This window comes from Melitaea cinxia, chromosome 1 (genome assembly GCF_905220565.1).
Source record: "Melitaea cinxia chromosome 1, ilMelCinx1.1, whole genome shotgun sequence".
NCBI classification, from domain to species: domain Eukaryota; kingdom Metazoa; phylum Arthropoda; class Insecta; order Lepidoptera; family Nymphalidae; genus Melitaea; species Melitaea cinxia.
Window position 1 is genome coordinate 15,265,218 of NC_059394.1, and position 24,833 is coordinate 15,290,050.

Genomic DNA, 24,833 nt, shown 5'->3' on the forward strand with positions numbered 1-24,833 from the left:
TAAACCCTTACATGTACTTACATGATAGAGATAAAGGTTGGTGTCGTAGCTCTTGTCCTTTTCTTTGGGAAGGCCATGTTCGTCGGTGTCACCTGAAAAGATACAAATTATTTTTAAGCAATGTGCAATTAAATTCCTGAATACGTATATAGCTATAGTGTAACATTTTGTAACTCGTATAAATCGAAATGCCGCAATTGCGTATGTGCATCCATTAATTCGTTTATAAGACGAGTTTTTACATAGATAAAATGTAAATCCATTTTGGTAATTCTATGTATCTTTTATTAAATATTAATTAAATACGTAACAAGTTATAGAAACGTTTATTTTTTTTTGTAATAGTATTGAACAAAAGAGAAAAGATTCAATATATTTAAAAAAGAAACGTTTGTTTTTAGTGTTTTCTACATTACCTGTGTTAATATTTTAATGGCTATCTAAACAGCACATTATGGTTTATAAACAAAATTATTTATATTGTTTGGATTTTTGATAGCAGAAACACATCAAAGTACCAATATCAATTATTATCGACGTGTATCGATGTATGTACAAGGTTAAATTCGAGAAACTTTGTCGCACCTAAGTCTTGAGTTACCTATGAGCCTCCTCTTAATTCCTTTGTTTTTTTTTTTAAATATTATACAAAAATATATCAAGAATATAAGGGTCACTGCTTAATAAGAGCTTTTATTGCTTAAGAGTCATCTTAAGCAATAAAAGCGCTTATTTTATTATCAACATTAATTTGTTCAAAAATCATCGTCAATTTGTATAATACTATTTTCGGGAAACCAATTTAATTTAATTAAGCAGTCGCTAAATACAGACAACACAATAAGTGACAACGAAATCGAATCAAAGAGATTTTCAAAGATACCTACTGTTTTATAATGTTTTGATAGTTTTCAATTTAAAAACTTCGTTCGTTCATTCGTGTTTTAAATGAGTTTTTATTAAATTGAAGGGTGAATTTTTTATAACTTACACATTTTTTTAGCGATTTTCCAATGTATGGTTTCTTGAAAATGTTTTTTTTTCATTTAGTTCATTTTTTAAATTTGACGTAGTTTAAAACAAGTAGTTCAAAGTACTGTACACGTTTTCGTATATTCGCGGGAATCTAGAATATATAATATGATATGATACGAAAAAAGATTTGTTTGTTTATACTTAGTATTAGTTTAAATAATTCTCGGGGAAAAAAATAATGGCATAAAGATATGTTTTCTAGAAGTATTCAAGCAAAGCAAGCAAGTAAACTATGGTCGACGTCTAGTTATTTCTAACTGTTCTTATGAAATTAATACGAAATTTACAATTATTTTTTTAGTTACGTTAAAAAGCTTTTTAGCATACCTATGAAAGCTAATATACAACTTAACTAAATAATAATTGACTTAATTTATTTCTTTTATCAAGTGATGATTGTCGTAGTTGTATAATATCACAAATAAATAAAACAGTCTATTCAAAACGAGCCAGAACATAAGTTTATCAGTACATTTCAGTTTGCACTCATTACTGATGTAAACGAAGGCGTGTCTTTTATGTACTTGCATTCTAACTGTATCTGAGTATGCAAAACTATGGGTGTTATTGAATGTTTACTTCATATGATAACTTGTTACTTAGCTTTCAAAGGTTGTCAACTAATTACAGTAGTATAAGCTACACACTTATTATTAAACAATTTTAGGGATTGAAAAGTTTTGTTAATGTTTTTTTTCAAACCTAAAACGATTTAACGTTTATACACAAAGAGTAAAAGGTAGTATGCGATTTTAATTAAAAGTAATTCGAAACGGGATTTTACATTAAAATGTCAAGGGCTGACCTTTGCTAACGTTAATGCGATAATGTCGACAGGACGAGTATTTCTGGCGTGCCTGATCATATCATAGCTACGTCTGGTTGTAACTTAGTTATCTACATCGCTTACAGCGGGATCGTTTGACGTATAAATTATATCTTTATCGAATATACATGTAATAAAAATAGAAAATGGATAAATTTATACATATAAAAACTTTTTAAGACTGTGATATAAAACTATAAAAACATTTTTGTGTATATTTTTTAAGGGTTTTTAATCATCTGAGATATCAAACCCATCTTATCCTAAGCTGTTATACACAAGAAATTAAACTATACATCAAAATAGTTAAAAATCATTAACAAGCAGATATACCGCATATATAAAAACATGTCTGATTCATATTAAAACAAGATACCTTTTTAATACCATTTTTAGTACCATTACATAAACAACAAAAATATTGTATTCGTAGTAGATATACAAGTATAAAAAATAGAACGTCGTTACTTTGTTAACCATTCGACCCCTTAAGTTCCTTGAGTGAATCATGTAATAAAGGAATTCGTTTATTGTATCGTTTAATATGGTCCAGTAATTTATTTTAAATAGCTACTGTGACTTGTCCTCAAGGATGATAGCCACCTTAATAATGTTGATTCATTACTCTGTGGCGACATCTATCTCGCGAAATACAAACTAGAGAAAACTGACGAGAGACTGACAAGAACCCGACAACAACCGTGAGGCCAGTAGCCTACCAGTCACAACGCCCGTCTGGTCGGAGGATCCTCCCTTTGCAAAAGCGGACGAGAAACTCAACGCCTGTCAATCACAACCCCAAACTGTTTTTTTTAATTTTTTTATCCTTTATTCACAATTTTATTTGTTAAAAAACCAAATTACGTTTTTGTCGCTAGCCCTTGTCAAAATTCTCGATCATGCGCTCTAATTAAATGTTCACTTCAAGTCTTCATTAATCTTCACCAGTATTCGTTAGAAAAGATATCGCCTTGAATTATAGTCCCTTGGCAGGACCTTTCCAGATCGCACGCTTGATAAGTGATATGATCAAGATAGTTTTTTTTTTCAATTTATTTCATATTTTATATATAAAATTCTCTTCACAATGTTATTTAAAATACTCATCCAAACGGCTGGATCAATTTTTATGGAATTTTGTGTGCATATCGGGTAGGTCTGAGAATCGGCCAACATTTATTTTTCATAACCCTAAGTTATAAGGAGGGGGATTAAGGGGATTAATAACATATGTGGCAAATGAACGTTTGCGGGATCAGCCAATATGTATATAAATTCATAAAATTAATAATGCCATCAACTATATATGTAATTTTCTGTATATTCTGTTCTTAAGTGCAATAAAGTATATATATAATAATAAACGCTACACACTCAACGGATCCCTCAGTAGGATTTTCTCCTGTGCTGGGGGTCCGGAAACACATAAAATACACAAACACAATGCCCAGACCACGACTAACAACTATATGGTCGATATAAATGTCTGTCGTGAGCGGGAATCGAACCCGCGACCGCTGGCCAGTGCGTCAACCGTTGCGGCAACGGGTCGTCATAAAAATCATGTTATGCGTGCAATAGTGGAAATATTTTTTGTTAATTTTATCGTAATAACTATTACAGTTTATGTCGAAGCGGTTAACTTAGCCCTATTTACTCTGACCCTCATTAATGCACACCCGTGAAGGATTGATGTAGAGTCACAGCAATTAATTCTTACGCTAATGGTTGCGTATTTAATCGTCCCCTGTGACAAACGTTTGTATAGGTCATACAGGTCATGTAAAAGTATATCATGGCTTCAGAGTTCGTGTTTGTGCTGTATGTGTTTCCAGACTGTCGTGAAATTCTCATTCACTACGAGCTTTTGAGTGCAAGACGTTTTATTAATTTATTGCTTGTAGTGGCTATAAAGAATAAATTCATTCATCTTATGTTCTACTTTTTCAATCACAATGAAATTTCTAGAACTGTAATATATCGATTTAAAATATACGACATTTTTATCGTTCTTTTGGTCGGTAGTATTTACATCCGAAGTAGCGTCATACATAGGAATTGCAATCCGGTGAACTTAATCCAGTAATCTGGTTGATCGGGTATAATTTCACACTTACCAGATCCAGTACGAAAATGCCGGTTCCGGTGATGGTATTTTTTGAGAAAATAGCCCCTCTATTGAAAAATAGAGCTCACGAGCCATTTGACGCTACTTAATTGATAGTTTTCAGCTATTTAAACTAGCATTAGATGCGTGATGGAAAAGGTATTTGCATAAGTTGCAAGATTTATTTTGCAAGAATTAAAGAACTTCGCATTGTAGTTACTTGCAGAAGACCAAGAAGTAAAACTAGATATGTTATATAGCCTCGCAAGTGTGACTAAACATTTCTATGGACAATAAAAATGTATACCATGTGCGGGGATCGAACCCGCAACCGCCAGTGCAAACACAATCCAGCATTGTGACTACTAATAGAAGTTGTTTTAAATATTTTTAGCTTTTGATATATAATTTGGTTTGAAACTGAATTTCTAATTTTTGTTTCTTTTTAAAATTTGTCTTAAATTGGTACTAAAAAAATATTTCTTTATAACATGATCGTTACTCGTAGTAATATATCTACCAACCCGCATTGGAGCAGCGTGGTGGATTAAGCTCTGACCCTAACTCCTACATGGGGAAAGAGGCCTGTGCCCAGTAGTGGGATATTACAGGCTGAAACGAAGAGACGTATCTACTGTTTTTTATGTTGCATTAGTGGTCTACTTATGTTCGAATGAAAAAGAAAAGTTAGTTTTGATCAATTCCGCCGGATCCGACTGGATTGATAAAATCCGAACGGATCCGGCCGGATTAAAAACGACACCGGATTCCTATATTTCGTAGGCCGTAAGGCAAATGATGACTGCTATCAATGTCAGTCAATTAATTCAATGATGTCGAATACGTTGTTTTTAAAGTTTAATCATTAACTAAAGATTTTGTAATGTATATAATTATTTGTACATATAATATCTGTGTCCTAAGTAATCACATTATTACGAAGCAAATTGTCACAAATACTGAAAATATCCGGGAGTTATACTAAAGTTTATGTTCCTATTACCAAGGTGCTCTACGAAGTTTTGTGGTTTGCTCTGTGGGGCTTATGGATTTTACTCAAAACAAACAGATTTATTATCTCTGTTTTTCTTCGTCACCTAGTAATTCAGTGGTTGTAACCTAACCCGAAATGTAATTCCAGGTCTTGAGACCTGGGATTACATTTCATTGATGTTGAGGTCTACCTTTCTTACCCGGTTCTAAGCGACCGCGGCGCCGTTTGTAGTGAGTTTTTTATAGAACTCGTAACTTTTATGAAATATGAAACTATCCAAGTTATGAGTTCTATAAAAATCTTACTATAGACGGCGCCACGGTCGCTTAGAACCGAATATAAAATTATCATTTTGTTTTTTTTTCTTTTTTTGACATGATAGACAATTTGTGTATAATAATTTTGACAATGGTATGGTACATTGACATTTTATTTCCTTTTGATTTTTTAAATAATAACATATAGCAATTATTGTATTTTTACATGTTGATATAATTATTTAAATTTTAGTTATCTATTTATTATCTATAATATATATAAAAGCGAAAGGTCACTCACTCATCACGAAATCTCCGAAACTATTACACCTACAAACTTGAAATTTGGCAGGTAGGTTCCTTATAAGACGTAGGCATCCGCTAAGAACGGATTTTACGAAACTCGACCCCTAAAGGTGTAAAACGGGGGTTGGAAGTTTGTATGAAAGTCCTATGTTTTTAAAGTAAGAGACTTGAAATTTAAAATGTAAGCTCTATAGATGGTGAAAAGGTGTCCAAATAATGTATCTTTAGAAATTAACTCCCTTTTGGGGATAAAACGGGGGATGGTAGGCTGTCTCACTCATCACGAAATCTCCGAAACTATAATAGCTACAAACTTGAAATTTGGCAGGAAGGCTCCATATAGAGCGTAAACATCCGCTAAGAACGGGTTTTACGAAATTCGACCCCTAAGGGGGTATAAAGGGGGTTGGAAGTTTGTATGAAAGTCCTATGTTTTTGAAGTATGAGACTTGAAATTTAAAATGTACGCTCTTTAGATAGTGAGAAGGTGTCCAAATAATGTATCTTTAAAAATCAACTCCTTTTTGGGGTTAAAACGGGGAATGGTAGGTTGACTCCCTTATTACGAAATCTCCGAAACTATAACAGCTAAAAACTTGAAATTTGGCAAGTAGGTTCCTTATAGGGCGTAAACATCCGCTAAGAGCTGATTTTATGAAACTCGACCCTTAAAGGGATAAAACGGGGGTTGGAAGTTTGTATGAAAGTCCTATGTTTTTAAAGTAAGAGACTTGAAATTTTAAATGTATGCTCTATAGATGGTAGAAAGGTGACCAAATAATGTATGTTTAGAAATCAACTCTCTTTTGGAGTTAAAACGGGAGATGGTAGGTTGACACACTCATCACGAAACCTCCGAAACTATAACAGCTACAAACTTGAAATTTGGCAGGTAGGTTCCTTATGGGGCGTAAACATCCGTTAGGAACTGATTTTACGAAAACCGACTCCTAAGGGGATAAAACGGGGGTCGGAAGTTTGTATGAAAGCCTTATGTTTTTGAAGTAAGAGACTTGAAATTTAAAATATATGCTCTATAGATGGTGAGGAGGTGTCCAAATAATGCATCGTAATCTATATATATAGAACAGAAAGGCCACTGACTCACTCATCACGAGAACTCAAAAACCGCTGGATGGTCTATCCATCCAGGTTGGACAAAGATAAAGTTTGGCAGGGATGTAGATTATAGTTAGCAGACGTCCGCTAAGAACGGATTTTACGATACTCCATCGCTAAGGGGGTTTAATTTGGGTTGATAGTTTGTAGGAAACATATACAGCCTGAAAATAAAACCAAAAATGTGGTGTGTAGAGAAGTTTTATAAAAATAACTATTAAATTATATTAAATTGTGCCTTTTAAAAAGTTACTCAGTTTGATAAGCATTTCAAGTGACTGAAATAAAAAAATAATTTGCGTTAAACATCTTAATAGTAATACATATCTTCATAACCACGAGGACGTAATCGCGGGCAACAGTTAGTGTATTATAAACAAAGTCCCCAAAAGTGTATGTGAATGCGATTCGCTCAAAATTTACTGAACGGCTAAGCCGATTTTGATGAGAGTTTCACTGGAAGTTTGTCGGCAAAACTTTGTGACACACTAATTTAAACGCGGGCGAAGCCGCGGGCACAGCTAGTTGAATATATTATTATTGAATTCTAGTTATGTTTGATTATTAATATTCTCTTGACTTACCTTTGACTTTTCTTATATAAATTTGATTATTGATCTTTTAAAATGAATTTTATTATTAATGAGTAGGATTTTTACTTTTTACTTTATTTTTTTTTATGTGATGTTATCTTAATTAGACTTGCTTCATGACATTAATATATGGTGGAATGTCGTGTACTCCGTAATGGGATACATATTAGATAATAATGTAATAATGATTCATATATAATGTTTTGTATGTATTCTGTGGATGTACCTATAAAATAAATAAATCATATCAAAAATTTCGATCTAACGAGTACATTGTTCCATATCTTAATTGGATAAAGCCCCGACACGGTCAGTCGGAGATGCAGGTCCGATCCCCGCTGGGACGGTCGATTTTTGATATGGTATTAAAAATTGTTTACATATTCGTATATTTGATCACTCTGTAGTATGACATTACTCGCTCTAGTTATATTTTCTTGTTTGTACTTTGATTTATAAATATGACGACATAAATATCTAGTTTATAAAATTGAATTTTAATATCATTTAATATTGGAAATTTCTAAATTAATGTAGAATATCTATAGTTATTAGTTTAAACTTCATCACTGGCCTTAGTCCGTCTATTGCAGACGATTTAGACTGTGTCAGACAGACACTGTGTCACCAAGGACACTATTCAGGAAAACGCAGAGTTGCTTAAGCTCTGCGCCACCCTCTCGACCTCACTGGCTAGACCCACAGGAACGACGAGTCGATACGTGTGGAGCCAGTTCGACTGCAGGAGTCTTTCGCATTTTAGAGCTATGCCACGAATACTTAACGGAGACCCCATTCCGGGTTCCAAATGAAGTTTTCCTTTTCCAGGACCCTGATGATTTTGAGTCAGGTTTATCCCTCGGTATACCTGATAGCGATCGTGACTCATAGTAGGGAATATATCCGCCAACCCGCATTGGAGCAGCGTGGTGGATTAAGCTCTTATCCTTCTCCTATATGGGGAAAGAGGCCTATGCCCAGTTGTGGGATATTAGAGGCTGAAGCGTTATCCCTCGGTCGCCTTTTACGACCCCCACGGGAAGAAAGGGGGTGGTGCTATTCTACTCGGCCGACACCACACGGCAGTTTAAGTTTAAGGTTCTAGTTATTAGTTTAAAATCATGATAGTTTAAACTTTGTTTTTTTCAACATAAATTATTTCACGGGCAGTATTTATGTATACACAAAAGCTATAATTGTAGGGGTTTACTGGGCAACAAATTAATCTAATTATCATGTCATGAAAACTTTCTTATTATCTATATATCAAGTTTAGTGTCACACTTTTAATATACATCACTTCATTAACAATACGTTATAGTCTATTTCACGTAGGATGGGTACGGTGACACATGTCAAATTAACTCTATAGTGAGGTGACCATGCATAATTAATTGATGTAATTCGATTATCGAGTACAAATGCGGTTAACCTTTAATCGATTATATAAAAAAAAAGTTTTAACTGCTTATTAAAAATTAATCATCGCTATAGTGAATAAATAATATTTTAAGGGTAGTGTTAAACGCGAGAAATGAGTTATCGACAAACCCATTAACACAGCTCACGTGGCAAATTATTAGTCGTTCGCCTTTACCCTCGGTACTTTAGTCGAAGAATGAGCAGTGTCGTCTGTCCATACTTTGCCAACAGTATGATTGGCGTTCAACCATGTCTAGTCAAGGAATACTACGTTGTTCCAATTCGTAATGTTTTTCGCCTTTTCTAAGAATGTCACAAAGTTTTCACGCACTTTTCCGTTTGTTAACTTTTTTTTTATTTTATGGAAATCTAATTTTATTTAACATTCGCCATAACGATGTCACACTTCCATTAAATAATTTAGCACCTTTCAAAGACATTAATTATTGTAAAACTGTGGGCAACTCATTTCTCCGCTAATAATCATATTCAACCTCAACGACCAAACATTTATTTCCTTTGCCTCTTTTTGGGAGTCGATAACTTATTATCTTCCATATTGGTGTCACCATACTGTTCTTTAGTTATTTTTGACACTAAGCCGTGTGGCTACGGCAATAAAGAATATAGCCACCAGCGTCTCTTCCCGTGGGTGTCGTAGGAGGCGACTAAGGGATAACACAGTTCCACTACCACCTTGAAACTTATAAAGCCAACCGATAGCGGGATAACCATTCAACTGCTGGCTTTGAAATACACAGGCCGAAGACGGGCAACAGCGTCTTCAGTGCGACAAAGCCGGCCCTGCGGTCACCAACCCGCCCAGCGTGGTGACTATAGGCAACACACATGAGTTCACGCCATTTTTTGGCACGCGCTTGTGGAGGCCTATGTCCAACAGTGGACTGCGATAGGCTGAAGTAATTTTTGACACTGTATTACGCCTAATTTCAAGTGCCTGTGCAACTCGATCCACTATGTGGTTGACAGATAATAATGGACCGCTATTTTCTCACTTCCGTTCAAAGTATTCCCGAAAGCGGACAACCAATTGACTGTTTGAAACGGTCTTCTTTTGTTCTTTTCGGCATTTTACAAAACAGAACACACACACAAAATGAATAACTAAAAAAAAAATAACAGAAATTAACAACAATAAAACAGCAACAAATACAACTATAGCAACTAGCAAAACCAAAACACGGGAAGCATACAAGAGACAGAAAGTACTGATTGAGATATATCGAGTCAGTGAGATGACGCGATTAACAAGATGGCCGTTACGATTATTTATTTTAGCCGATTACTACGTGTCAATCCCTATCATTAAACGTTTCGTTTCATGCCTGTAATTTTAAGTTATCGTTTTTTCTGTACCTTTTTTATTTTGTTTAAAATGTAAAAACGCATATATAAATACAATTTCAATCTAATCAAGCATTATTATTTGCTTTGGAAACTAATTGGTGATTTTTAAAAATGTATATTTATCCGATTTGTTGAAAATAGTGAGCGTGTATTGGAACATATCAAATGTCACCGTACCCATCCTATGTGAAATAGATTATAAATATCGGTGACATAAAATGTTAATACTCGTATTATGGAAATTAATTCGACGGGTGCAAAGTAAAAAGTGTTATATACAAAACAGCAACTTCTCAGGAGAGCGCAAAATAGGAAAAAGTGTTTCCATTTTGTAAATTTCAAACCAAATTTGTTGAAATTTTCATCACTGCTATCTTTTTTGGAAAAACAAACAATTGTATATTTCATTTCTTCTAATTTCGTTTAATTTACGAGATATTGCAGTTGTCTGCCTCTACATTGTGCTTAAAAATATGACAACTGAATTAACTACCACTTGGTCGTACCTACATAGGAATTAATAAATCTGGATTTAATAAAGATGTTCCATATATTTCATTAAGTGTAAAAAGTATGACTTTTCCAATTTCAAAAATTTCCAAAAACGTCTTTTCATGTCTATTGTGATGTATTCAAATGGTTTATTATTATAATTATACTTTCAACAAATCTTAATACGTAAAAAGCAAAAACAAACAAACATTGTTGCCGGCCGGCGAAGCACATGACATCTGGCTGATGACACCATAGGAATGAACGTGCGCCCCCCGCGCTGACTGCATAAAAGCGGCCAGGCGGTAGTTGAACGCATGTACGTCATGTAATTCTACAAAACAGCAGCAGTTGTCTTCTTTTACTTGACAAAAGTACAAGAAATGAGACGATATTTGTATTTTTTATTTTGCCATGTTATAAAATATAAAGTTTTTAGTTAGTTACTGCAATAAAAAAAATCTCAAAATTGTAGTTAACTTTTTTTACTTTGCACCCGTCGAATTGACATACCAGTATCGATAGAAAAGTAACAAAGAAAATATATTCTCATTTACAGTAGCATGCAACTGAAAATTCATAATAATTATTCATTATTTTATTTGACGCCTGAACTCTGAACGTCAGTCGTTTTTAATTTGTTTGTGCAGAATAAATTGAGTTCATGAATCTTAATTATATTCGGCTCTGATGTAGTCACCCGTTTGTAATTCGATTTTATTCTTTTCAACTGTTTAAAATATTTTTAATTGTTGCATAGTGATGTTTTTTGTTGTCAAATAAGAATTTTCGTTGTAAAGAAAGAAAAACAAACTTTTAGTAAGAACTTCTTAAAAGAATAAGTTGTTAACATGATAAAATTCTTCAGAATGCTGCAGCCAGTGAAACGTTCATACAAACCACATAAGTTTATCGACCTTGACCTTCGTCTTTCCTATATGAGTAGGGCGGTTGCATGTATACTGTCTTATGTCTAGGGCTATTCTGAATTATGCAGCATTATAATGATTATAATTCTAGTAGCAAAAATAACACCTAAATTAATTAAAATTTTGTATATTTAATTTCTGCTTAATTTAAAAATTAGGGACGTATAATAATTAAATGTATAAATGTTACTTTCTCATCCAAAATAATTCAAAGTTTGGTAAAGCTTTAGATTAGGTAAAACCGAATTTCGGGACCGTGGGGGGATGGGGGGGGAGAGGGTGGGGAACGTTACCCCTGGTACCACTGTCACACCTCGGAACCCCATGGTTATGGAGATATCCATGGTTAAAGTTTTGAGGTTAGAAGAAGAATTTCGAAAGTTAGAGGAACGCTTGGCTCCGGCGCTACGGGAAGTGCAGCCCTTCCGCCCTTGCGTGCGAAAGCACGCTCACTCATGCTCCGTTCCGCAGCGGAGGCTGGTCGCCTTCGGCGACCAGCCTCAGCCGCTCCTCTACGCATTCGTTCGCGCGCTTTCGCACGGCGGGCGAGGGCTGCCCTCCCTTCGCGCCTCCGCGGCACAAAAAAAAACACTAGGGGTAGGACAGACCAAGACCACGTGGACAGTGGGGTGCTCCGATTCGGTTTTGGGTATTTTTCGAATTTCTAAACCTATATTCTAGCACGCAATGTTACTAATTTTATTAGAATATTATGTCTGCCGCGTTTTTTTGTTTAAAAGTGTCGATTTGTCACACAATGCAAACAGTACGAGCTCAAAGGTATTATAATAGCTTTAAATTCTTCTTCTAACCTCAAAACTTTAACCATGGATATCTCCATAACCATGGGGTTTTGAGGTATGACAGTGTTACCTTGTATAGATTCCCCTACACCCTCCACCCTCCACACCCAAAAACCCCATAATTCGGTTTTTTTTGTACGGAGCATGAGTGAGCGTGCTTTCGCACGCAAGGGCTGCACTTCCCGTAGCGCCGGAGCCAAGCGTTCCTCTAACCTTCGAAATTCTTCTTCTAACCTCAAAACTTTAACCATGGATATCTCCATAACCATGGGGTTCCGAGGTGTGACAGTGGTACCAGGGGTAGCGTTTCCCACCCTCTCCCCCCTCATCCCCCCACGGTCCCGAAATTCGGTTTTACCTAATCTAGATCTTAGCCCAAAGTTTATAATTAGTAATAAAAATTCAAGGTAATCAAAAGCTTTAAGCTTAAATCCGAGAAAAGAAAGATACAGATTACAGAAGATTACAGTATAACTAAATTATGGAATATTGTATTTTGAAACAGGATTATTAAAGTGTAAATTAATGTTGACAACGTTGTGACTATCCTGTAATCACAAGCGAATATGGTCACAATAAAATCATAAATTTCATCGCCTAGTAGCGGTTGTGGAGTTTTGACGTAAGTTATTGCGTGCTACATCACACTCATATTATTCTCGCGTATGCCAACGGCTATTTCTGCATTGAATTATCTAAACACTTTCTTATTATTTCTTCCTTTCTCCACATTTCCGTGACGTATTTTTGTTTTCATATTCCTAACTATGGCCAAGAATGTTTTTAAAGCGGTAGATAAAATTACTTTTACAACATGTGAAAAAACAATGAACATATTCGTTCTATAAATCCAACCCACAAAGGCGTGTTCTGTCTGCTTAAGCCTGCATCTTAAGCCAAAGATGCTGTCAAAGATTTTCATTGTAATATGAAACTTTGAATAGTTACGGGTTTCTGTAAAGAACTCACTATAGACGGCGCCACGGTCGCTTAGACCGAATATAAAATCATCATATCAAAAATTTCGATCTAGCGCGTACATTGTTCCATAGCTTAATTAGCTAGAGCACCGACACGGTCAGTCGGAGATGCAGGTTCGATCCCCGCTAGAACAGTCGATTTTTGTTCGGATATAAAAATATTAATAAAATGGGTCGTAAAAATATTAATAAAACTAGTCAATTTCTTCTATTTTTTTTTGTCATTTCAAACATCAAAATAGTAAAGCTCTGTAATATAATACACAAATTTCAAATATTTATTATATTTTTTTGTTGTGTTCAAAAAGCACACGAATATCTTCAGTATCACAAAGTTAATACGTTTTCCAGTTTCGCGTTCCAGACCTCCAAAAGTTTACTTTTCACAAAGGGAAAAACACAACAGCGAGGGCGCCGCATTCAGTGAAATCAAATATCACGTGCCAGCTTTTATTGGATTCTTATAAAGTCTTATTAAATTTCAAAATTGGGAGATACAGAACATTTTAATAATCAACAAAAGCTTACTTTATATAATACATAAATATATTCCATATAAGAAATTTTCAATAAATAAAATAAACGAAAAGAGTTTGTCCTTATTTTCCTTTTTGACGTAATTTTAGGGATTACCCAAACTCTATTTTAAAAGAGCCGAGTTTTCGTACTTCAGATTCAGACTCATCAATCAACTTCACGAAAACTTATAAAAGAACAGACTGTTTTTCAAATTATATAATTATTTAGTGAACGAAAATTTCAAAAAGTTATTAAGAAATAATAAAATCCTTATGAATATCATGCCGTGTATCACTTAAACGTTATTTAGGGCGTAATATTGGATATACTCGTAAATGCAATTTGGACAGATTTACGTCTAATATATTTCGTCTCAGAAAATTAAAGGGTCTCAACCGTTCAAAAATCTCGTTAAAAATATATCATATTTTTGCCTACCAATGATATAATCCTACATGCTTAGGTTAAATCTTGTTGAATCACATCTTTGTAGCAGACATAAAAAATGTAAGATATATAACATAAATACAAATTAAGGTAAGTATCCAAAGAAGGCTTTATCATGCATAAGACAAACATTATCAAAACAAAAAAAAAATGACGAAGAAATTTCAGAAGAAGCTAACATGCAAACAACTCAAAATATAATTTCACAGAGATTAATTTATAAGTAGTGTAACGGTTTTAATCGTACGATAGTTATAAATAACAGCTTTAGACAATGCTTTATAATAGGGCAGACTGTACTTGTACAAATGACTTTTAAAAATACTTTCAGGATTACTTTGATAAATTCAACTTGTATATTTGTAAACTAATAACATTTTTAAAATACATATTCGTTTTAAAAGTTTTTAGCTAAATCAAATTATATAAAAGCCAACTGCATCAAATATGTAAAAGCTTATTTTATTATAAAATGCGTTAACAAAACGTTGAGACATTCTACGTAATATAAGAATATTGTTCCAAATGTAAGAAACTCCAATTTTGAAATTTCTTTTTACATCTCTACTAAAATTTAAGTAACTGCTTTTAACTAAATTCATATGTACGTATACACGGTACATATACCAATAAAACATTTTTTACAAATTTTGTCTGTTTGTATGTCTGTCTGTTTATTCCGGCTAATCTCTGAAACGGCTGAATCGATTTTGACCGGACTTTCACTGGCAGATAGCTTATGTAGTAAGGAGTAACTTAGGCAACTTTTATTCAGAAATTAATATATTTTATAACTCTGAACAATAATTTTTTCGTTGAATTCGACGCGGAGGAAGTCGCGGGCACAGCTAGTTTTTAATACAACTATATTTACGTTTTTAATTTTTAGTAATGGAATTAATGAGAAAATTAGCAAGTTAAAGTGGCCGTGGACTGGTCATTTGTGTCGCAGGACCGATGGCTGTTTGAGCAGATGGGTCCTGGAGTGGAGACCGCATCTTGGCAAACGCAGTGTGGGACGTCTCCGGCCAGTTGGATCGAAAATCTACGTAAGGATGCCGGTGTAGGCTGGATGAGGATCGCAGAAAACCAGGATGTCTGGTGCGAACTTGAGGAGGCCTATATCCAGCAGCGGACTGCAATAGGTTGAAGTGACTGACTAATGAGATATTGTATTACATACTTTTATTTTTAAATTAGATAATTATTGTATTGCATGAATCACATAATATCACTCACATTCAATATTTACCTTTGTTTATGATTTAACAAGATCACTTAAGGTATTAGGGTTAGTATAGTAAAATTAAGTTAATTGTTATTTAAACCTTAATCATACCCTAATTACTCAGGACTGACATTCAGTAAGAATACGAGGACTTAGGTGAGAAATAAATTGTTTGATTTATTGAGGATAAAAGATAAAATATACATTCTAATTAAACTATTTCACAATATTTCATCATTTAAAATGATCAAAATTAAGGTTTAAGCGTTGGTAGCGTTCTGAATTTTATCTCAATATTTTTGGCGTTGTGAGCAGCTTAGCAAAGTTATATAACACTTTCGTCGCAGCAGCATTACTCGCAGATTAAAGCGAGCATTGTCCCCAACTTTATGAAATAAGTTATATCTGTAAGAATAAATTTATTAATAAAGTACGATATAGTGGCTTTTATGTCTTAATAATCTGGTCTAGATGGCTGATGAAAAGTAAAGATAAAAACTTCCATTAACAACCATACCGGTTACTGGTCACTAGTTGTAGATCGGCGGTTATACGGATATTAATGTTAGGCTGGAAGTTTGCCTTTGTGAGTCTTCCTACTGTGCCCGGGAAAGCGTGTAAAACCGCTTGGTCCCGGCTGTTAACCTAATAATAATCGTTACTCTTGGTAACAAAATTATTAGCGAACCCACGATAGGGTATCGTGGCAGATTAATCTCCTAACCCTCCTCCTATACGGAAAAGAGACTTTTGTCGGTTATAATTCCAGTATGTGCCAGATTCTTTGACCTTTTTCGTTATTCCTCACTCCTATCTCTCTTTAAGAATACGTTTGTAGCGTGATTATTTACGGAGTCTTAATATAAAAGCACGCAAATACTTGAAACTGATTTTATTTGTAAAGATCAACAAAGCGAGACCTTCTTTTACCTTTCATTTCTATTAGTTATATAATTGTAAAAATAAAAATACGGAAATACTTATACGATTCACTAAAGTCACGTGAAATGAAACAAAGTTTTATCAACAGTCGAAATGGATATTTTCCTGAACCTAATGTAATAAAACGAGTTCTAATCCAAGCAGGCAGTTCTTTTACGTAACGAATTCTGAATATAAATGTCTTGCGATAAGTCTTAAGAACAAGGAAAAAATGTATTTTAGGGTTCCGTACTAAAAACGTAGGTACTAATGAAAAAAGACGACTCATCTGTCTGCCTGTCACTTTGTCAAAGATCTATATTTTCAAACTCACTCGGTATAGTCTTACTTTAGCCAACTTAAAATCAAATATGAATAAAAATGAAATAAACATAAAAAACAAAAGTATAGCCTCACACAAGAGTTTTATACAACGCTTTTTGGTCTATCTAACTTTTATAGCTTTTGAAACTTTTTTATATAATCATAAGAACTTCCTTCGCTTCGCCTTCTTGTAAAAGTTCTTAGCTTTTGGCAGTTTTTAGTTTTTTTCCATAATCATACGAATGTATGAATACTTAGAAATTTGAGAGAACGGAAGATCATCTTTACTAAATAGTTTAACAGTAAGCTAAGAACCATTCTAGTAGGAGTGTATAATTGGTGTTGCAGATAGAATCTATATATTAATACGTGAAGCAAAAACTTTGTATCCCTTTTTACGAAAATTACGCGGACAGAGGAGTATGAATTTTCGCAAACTTATAGTTTATATAGAGAAAAAGTGCAGAATGTTAATAGTTTTTTTTTAAATGATGCTTATAAAATACATTAAATAAATAAAAAAAAAAAAACATTACACAGACTACCATATATTTGACACACACACGTTAATCAAATTGAGAATAGATTATAGACTATAGATTAAATACTGTTTGTCTTTACTGAATGTCAAACCTAGTAACTAATATATATACACATTTATAATTTAAATTAATTATGGTCACTTGGAATTTTGACCACTGGGCGACCACTAGTTATTAACTAAAACCCCATACACAAAAATAAAACGCTTATCGAAAATATGGTCCAGTGCACATAGGTTTCTATTTGTGACTACTATGACTTATTACGTAGTTGACACTATATGTACAGGTACATTACTGTTTAAAGTTATAAAGATATTCAAAGACGTTATAGAGGCGTTAAAAATTATCAAGCAAACTTTATTAGTCAAGCCATCAATGGGTACTTTAATGATGAAAAGTCACGGGATTGAATAAAGCTCAACCAGGCTATATCTATGACCCGCCCTGTAAATAGATAAAGTTACAAATAGTGTTAGGAGGTGGCATGTGGTGATTTCAGTACACATGATTGGCTGTCTCGTGTTTGTCCTGATCATTTCATGGTCATACTGTTGAATTTTTTTCTTATATATATATGACTTTAAATTTTAAAAGAGTTACGAGAGTTTCTTCTTTTTTCCTCCTCCGCTTCTTTTTCTGTCTGTCTACACTCAGGACATTATTTTATCTATTGTAAAAAAAACATTATACAAAAAAGGGAGGATATAATAGAAAGATGGTAGACATTACTGTTTCATGATCTGACTAATTTTGAGACATGGCCACGACATATATGTACATATCGGTCTAGGTACATATGTATGTACCTAGTACTAACTGAAATATTTAGAAACTCGTGTGATAAATAACTCATTTTGCCTTTAGATTGTGTACTTGATCCGAAATAACTTTGGACAGCAAATTCTCAACCGGAAACTTCATCTCAATCTGACTTTGATAGCGCGGAGTTGGTTCTAGTTTAGTCTTGTACTAAGATCCTTCGCCTAACTAGTAATTGAAGCGTGTGAATATTTGTTTTGGCGTTCTAAAGGTTGCCTCAAAAGTCTTATGATTTCTCGTCTCTGAGCCGTATGTTATTCAAGGTCAAACAAAGGTCACAAAAATCAGTTTTTCGCAATTATCTTAGTTTCTATAGCTCCATTGACGTTAAAGTTTTTAATTTTTTTTCATACAAGTGTTTGAGATATAAGGGCGGAGAGTCCGAAGCGCTCAGTTATACCCTCTGGAACGCAAGGGCAACCGTAAATCTCAGTGAGCATTATCTGGTATATAGTCCCTTGTAGTTGTTAATTCATGAAATATTATTAACAATAAATAAGTTTTACTATTTATTAGTTGGGACATTACAATTAATAACATTTTACCTATATCTTATATTTTTATTTAATAATACTTATTAAATATTTTTTATTTAATAATATATCTGTGTCGCAGGACCGATGGCCGTTGGAGTAGACGGGTCCTAGAGTGGAGACCGCGTCTTGGCAAACGCAGTGTGGGACGTCCTCCGGCCCGTTGGACCGACGATCTACGTAAGATTGCCGGTGTAGGCTGGATGAGGATTGCGGAAGACCAGGATGTGTGGCGCGAACTTGGAGAGGCCTATGTCCAGCAGTGGACTGCGATGGAAATGAAATAGTTATTGTATATAATTAAGATTTCTTACATTTATTAATAACTTGTTAAAATAAGAAAGTATAATTTTAATTTATCTATTATTTTGGCTATCTATAGTTTGAACTATTATTTTCAAACTGTACGTGCTTAAACTAACCATTCAGGATAAAAATATAAGGGTATTTAGCTGTGGCGGTTGCTGAAATTCTATTTTCTGTTTTATGTTTAGTAAAATGGATGCAATTAAATATAATTCCTTTGACGATTACTAATCCTAAAAACTTAGCTATTTATTTTGTTTAAAATTTAAAGTGGAACACGGCTTCAACTGAATTTACCACACAAGTCTTTACTGAACAAACTTAGCAAATATTGTTCCTAGATAGCAGTTAACTGAAGTTTTATCGTGGTAGTTGCTGTTCTCTCCTTTTAATTTAGTTTTGAAAAGCTCTTTGAGAAGAATACGCTTAAAATTAAAACAAAAATGGACCGTTTTAATAAAGTCACTTTTTCATTTGAAATACGAAAAAAGTCAGAGCGTTTTGTAATATCTTCATTTTTTAATAATAAAATATTCAATTTACATATAAGTAAATACGAAGAAGCAGTTTATGTTGATTAAATTTATTACATGTATCTTATTATTTGGTGTCAGACATTATTATATTATTTTTTTTTTATAATTCTTATCGCTTACAAGAATTTTACGACATAATATTTAAAATTCTAAATTATTTTTCAATAATTGAATAAAATCTTCTCACCTGGATGCGCGTATAATATAAAAGATACATTTATAAAAAATATTTCTAAAGATGCGGCTATGTAACACTTTATTTAACAAGGTTCTGGCGTTACAGAATTACAGTACGTTTGTATGTAATATATAGCCAATAGTTGAGGTCACAATGGTAGAGTTGAGCACGATTTCTACTAGATTTGTTTCCCAGCCCAACATACAAAGCATGTCTTGGCCAGTTGCCAAACGTAGCTCGGTCATTTTCGCGCCCTAATTTTTTTTCTACTCAAAATTATGTGACCTGTGTCGCTATCGAGAACAAATATCTTTAGTGTCATTGCGAAGGTAACTGATTATTTTATTTTACACTTTCAAATCATAAAATATTTAAAGACTTCTGCTCAAAATATGGAGCAGACCGACTGGGGTAGTATCTCGACCTTACAGAAGGTCACAGCTAAATAACTATGCTTTCAAGCAGTGTTGTGTTCCTGTTGGTTAAGTAAGGTGACCAGAGGCCCTGGGGGAATTGAGGATAGGCTCCGACCTAATTAAATAAGACTTTCTTACAGCAAGTTATACCGTCCTTATTATAATGCTGTGAGGAATGTAATAAAATTTTATGTTTGATTGAATATCTAACAATATGTAAGTAATTTTGACTAATGTTTCTGAGAGTTTATCAATATTTAAAAACTTAAAAAACTTAGAAAACCTTACATTATACCTTACATATTTAGATAAGTGAAATTTGAAGCAGCCTCTTCGGTGCGACAAAGCCAGCCCTGCGATCATCAACCCGCCTTCCCAGCGTGGTGATTGTGGGCAACACACATGAGTTCACGCCATTTTTGGCGCGAATTTGTGGAGGCCTGTGTCCAGCGGTGGACTGTGATAGGCTGGAATGATGATGATAATGAATTTGAAGCTTGATAAGTTAAGAATAATGTATGCAATTTTGTGCCTTTTGTACTCATCATTATCATCATCATTACAGCCTATACAGTCCACTGCTGGACATAGGCCTCCACAAGTTGACGCCAAAAACAACGTGAACTCATGTGTTTTGCCCATAGTCACCACGCTGGGCAGGCGGGTTGGTGACCGCAGTACTGACTTTGTCGCACCGAAGACGCTGCTGCCCGTCTTCGGCCTGTGTATTGCAAAGCCAGCAGTTGGATGGTTATCCCGCCATCGGTCGGTTTCTTAAGTTCCAAGGTGGTTGTGGAACCTTGTTATCCCTTAGTCGCCTCTTAAGACACCCACGGGAAGAGAGGGGGTGGCTAAATTCTTTAGTGCCGTAGCCACACAGCTTTTGTACTCAATCAGTAAAAAAATGTCAATCAATTGATAGGGATCCAATAAAAGGATGTCAACTAAATTGGGTCTGGGTGATGTGTCCAATCATTTAACACCGGATTCCCTCGTACAAAGGGATTTTGGAATAAACGAACCAAATTCAATATTCTGCAAAAGCTGCCGCGTGAAATTGAAATTAAAGCTTTTAATCCTGTGTTATGCCTTTCGCTTACGATAGTTTTTTCCGGCGCCAAGTAATTTTAGCGCTTCCTAATAAATATTTTAATTATTTGTATGAAAATAATACTACTCTTAATAGAAACTTCTTTTATTACTTAGGATATGGGCGTCAAAGTAAAATAACGCTTTCAGCCTGTAATATCCCACTGGTGGATAGGCCCCTTTCCTCATGTAGGAGAAGGATCAGAGCTTAATCCACCACGCTGCTCAACTGCTGGTTAGCGGATAAATTCCCTACTATGAGTAACGATCGCTATTAGGTATTTATGATACCAAACGGGTCCGTCAGCTTAACGTGCTCTCCGAGGCGCGGTGGGGAGACTCACAAAAACTAACAATCAAAGCAGAAATAAATATTTGTATAGACACAAATATTCAGAGCTGGAATCGAGCAAGCTACCATCGGTATTAAGGCGCTGCCGACACGGCAAACACACCATTACACCAGAGCGGTGTCACAAAGGTTAAACAAAAAATGACAATAATTTTAGTACTGTAATATGTATTAAAGAAGTCTCAACTATGTCGTACTTATTATTTCTTAGACATATTTATAAATTGTACAGATTTTTGAAAGTTTCAGATGACATAGGAAAAAAGAGAAAGCAAAAAAAAAAAGAAAGTCGGTCGGTGATAAAATGGGGTAGAAAAGTAAGTATAAGTAATATTGTTGTTATATAAGAGATTGTAATAAAAGTCGATCGGGAAATATCTCGACGACTTGCGTATCCGAACAAAGATACGAATGTAGTAAATATGAATTATACATCGGTTGTATAGAATCTTTATGTTCGTAATACTCTTGTTTCTGTTCTACTTATGTACAAATACCAAAACTTTACTCCTTACACTCATAAATCCTAAATCCATGCTACTAGAATCCTAAGTAGTCCATTATATAATGTATGTAGGTACTTAAAAATAATCTTGTTTAGTAGTTTTACATTTTTAAAAATAGAATATTTTGTGTAACGCCATTTCGTCATTTTGTATTTCGATTTGTGGAATTCGTTAGACATTAAAAAAAAAAGATTAGGGTAAGAAGAAAGAGAACAGTAAATAAGTCAGACGACTTTTTTGTCTAAGTATAGTTTCCTAAATTATGCATTTAAAGTATGTACTATTGCATTACACAAACATAAAGCTTATTGTTTTTTACGTATTAAACCAAGATCAGTTGACTAATCTTTAGTTTATTCAGTTAGAAAATGAGAATCTGTCATATTAGATTAGATTTCTATTTATATATAGACTCGAAACCATAAACATATCAACCAATTTCATAACTGCGAAAGCCTTTGAACGTAATATAAATACAAAAACAACGTAATCATTCAAGTGGTATATTTACATACCTATTATTTGTTTGCTTCTCATCGGACGCGTTCTATTAAAAATGGACATTTGTAATACGATGTTTTATTCATGTTATTAGTAGAATGTTTTTATTTTTTCTGATTATTTTATACATTATGTAACTAGAAAAGCAAAATATTAAACGCTTTATTAGACTCTTGACGCTCTTTTGCTTTTCATTATGGTTTTAAACATTTCTGCGTTAATAAACTACGAGTTTAATATAAATAAAATAACATGAATTTATTTTATGAAACTGAGACGAAAAGAGTTGATAAAAGAAAACCTGTAATGAAACGTATTAATCACTACTAAATCATCATCTTTATAGTAGAAAATGTTTTTCCTTTGGTAGAATATATTTGTGCTATAGTTGTACAATTTAAAATAAGTGTTAAAAATTTTATCCATTTAAAAAAAAAAAAAATCATAAACTACATTTATCGTATATTGGAATGAGCAGTGTTAGTTGATTAATATAAGTTAAAACTATTTGACAGTGATATGAATTGCCAGTATTTACATACATTTAATTTCCGTACGACATAATATGACCAAAGCAGTAGTAAGTATGTCATTGACAATTATGACAATATTATGAAGATTTTCTCTTATTTTCTCTCTATCTGTATTATAGATATTGGATAAATTTGGCAAACAATTCTAAATTTTTTATATTCTGAGAACGTTTACCATAGTAATGTATTTTTTATATATATTCAGAAAGTAGAGATTTCAATGAAAAAAACCAACCCGAATTTTCGATTGAAAATTAGTGTGTTTTTTCGATATCAAAATCGAGGTCGAAATAAGGTGAAAAAATTAATATTTTAAATAAAAAAATTACCGTGTGTTTGGGACATAAAAGGTAAGATTTCATTAATCCTGATAATTGTTTCGGCTTTTATATATATTTTATCTCTATTTGAAATTATCAATACTTGTTAGCATAATAAGTAAGTCGACAGATAAAACGAATAAAATTACGTTATTACGATGAAGATACATATAAATATTAGTTTTATCTCAATAAATAATGACCTTAAAATTTAGTATATAAAAAAAGTATTAATAAGTAAAAAAGTAAAAAAGTATTTATATTATAAAATTCGCAGATTTCAAACTCAAAATAGAAAATTAATCCTATTATTATTAGTTGTCAGTTAAAACGGTTACATGACGCACCGATTTGCAGTTCCATAACTGACTTATGAGATGTTCGTTTGTCGGTAAGTGTAATATTGTCAACAAGTGACATATTACAAATACCGAGAGGCATCCAAGAGGTCAGGTCACATTTTAGTTACATTGTTGTTTGTAAATGACAAATTAAAATTAAAATCTCGCATTCATTTAATAAAAATAACGTGTACTATTTACGGTCGTAATTTAAGATACCTTTTTTAATACCAGATTCTGCGTAAGTACACTTAAACAATAAAAAATATATATATTCACGGTATAAAATAACCTAATGATAAAATATAATAAAAACAATTGTGCTTTAGACCACACAACTGAAGAAAGTGAAGCGTGATGGGTATGAAAGAGTTCTGGGTACGTTTGGGGACGAGAGAGTGAATGACAATGGGAGAAGCCTGCTTGAAGTATGCCTGGAATGGAATCCTTGCGTGGCCAACACAATTTTTGACCACAAAAAGATCCATTTGTATAAAGCATGTATGAAGGGAATAATGAAAGTGGACGAAGCGAAAGAAGTATGTAAGGATCGTAGCAAGTGGAAAGAAGTGGTCTCTGCCTACCCCTACGGGAAAGAGGCGTGATTATATGTATGTATGTATGTAACTGAAGAAAAACTTACGAAACGTAACTCTCTCTCTTTCTATCTTCACTAACTTATATCTCCCTTTCAACTTCCGTTCGCCTCGACCGATCACACTTTTCGTAACGCTCTCGTCACGCGTTCACCAGCTTACTCCCCAAGTCGAGCGTGCGTGAAGAAGTTTTACTTCAAAAAGTGTGTGAACAATTCACACACGGCAGAAGTGAAACTTCTGAAAAGTCGTAGAAAGGTAGGCCGTAGCAATTTGCTCTATCGACAATGGTCACAGTCACGATCACGGTCTCACGAAAAAGGTCGCCATGCAAAACGCTTTGCTGACGCGTTTTGAGCAGTGATGTATTCTATCTCTACTTTTTGTGTTTTACGTTATGTATTGTACTACTCGCATAATATAAACATTAAGTGATATAATTGTTTTTAAATAAAATCAACAACTTATACACCATTTGAAAAGGTAAAGGTCAAGAGTATTGAATTTTTAAAAGCTCCTTGAAACTTGCTCTAACCTGTTCAAAATGCACGTAAGACATTCAAGTCTTTAAAAACAAGTAAATTTTTAATTC

At 33.7% G+C, this 24,833-nt stretch overlaps 1 protein-coding gene across 1 annotated transcript in view; it reads right to left on the reverse strand.

Moving 5' to 3' along the window:
* Window positions 1-24,833, reverse strand: part of LOC123654211 (solute carrier family 12 member 4) — a 50,409-nt gene that overhangs the window by 15,351 nt on the left and 10,225 nt on the right. Inside the window, exon 2 of the mRNA XM_045590131.1 lies at window positions 22-92. Coding sequence (XP_045446087.1) covers window positions 22-92 — 71 coding nt within the window. The remainder of the gene's footprint in view (window positions 1-21; window positions 93-24,833) is intronic.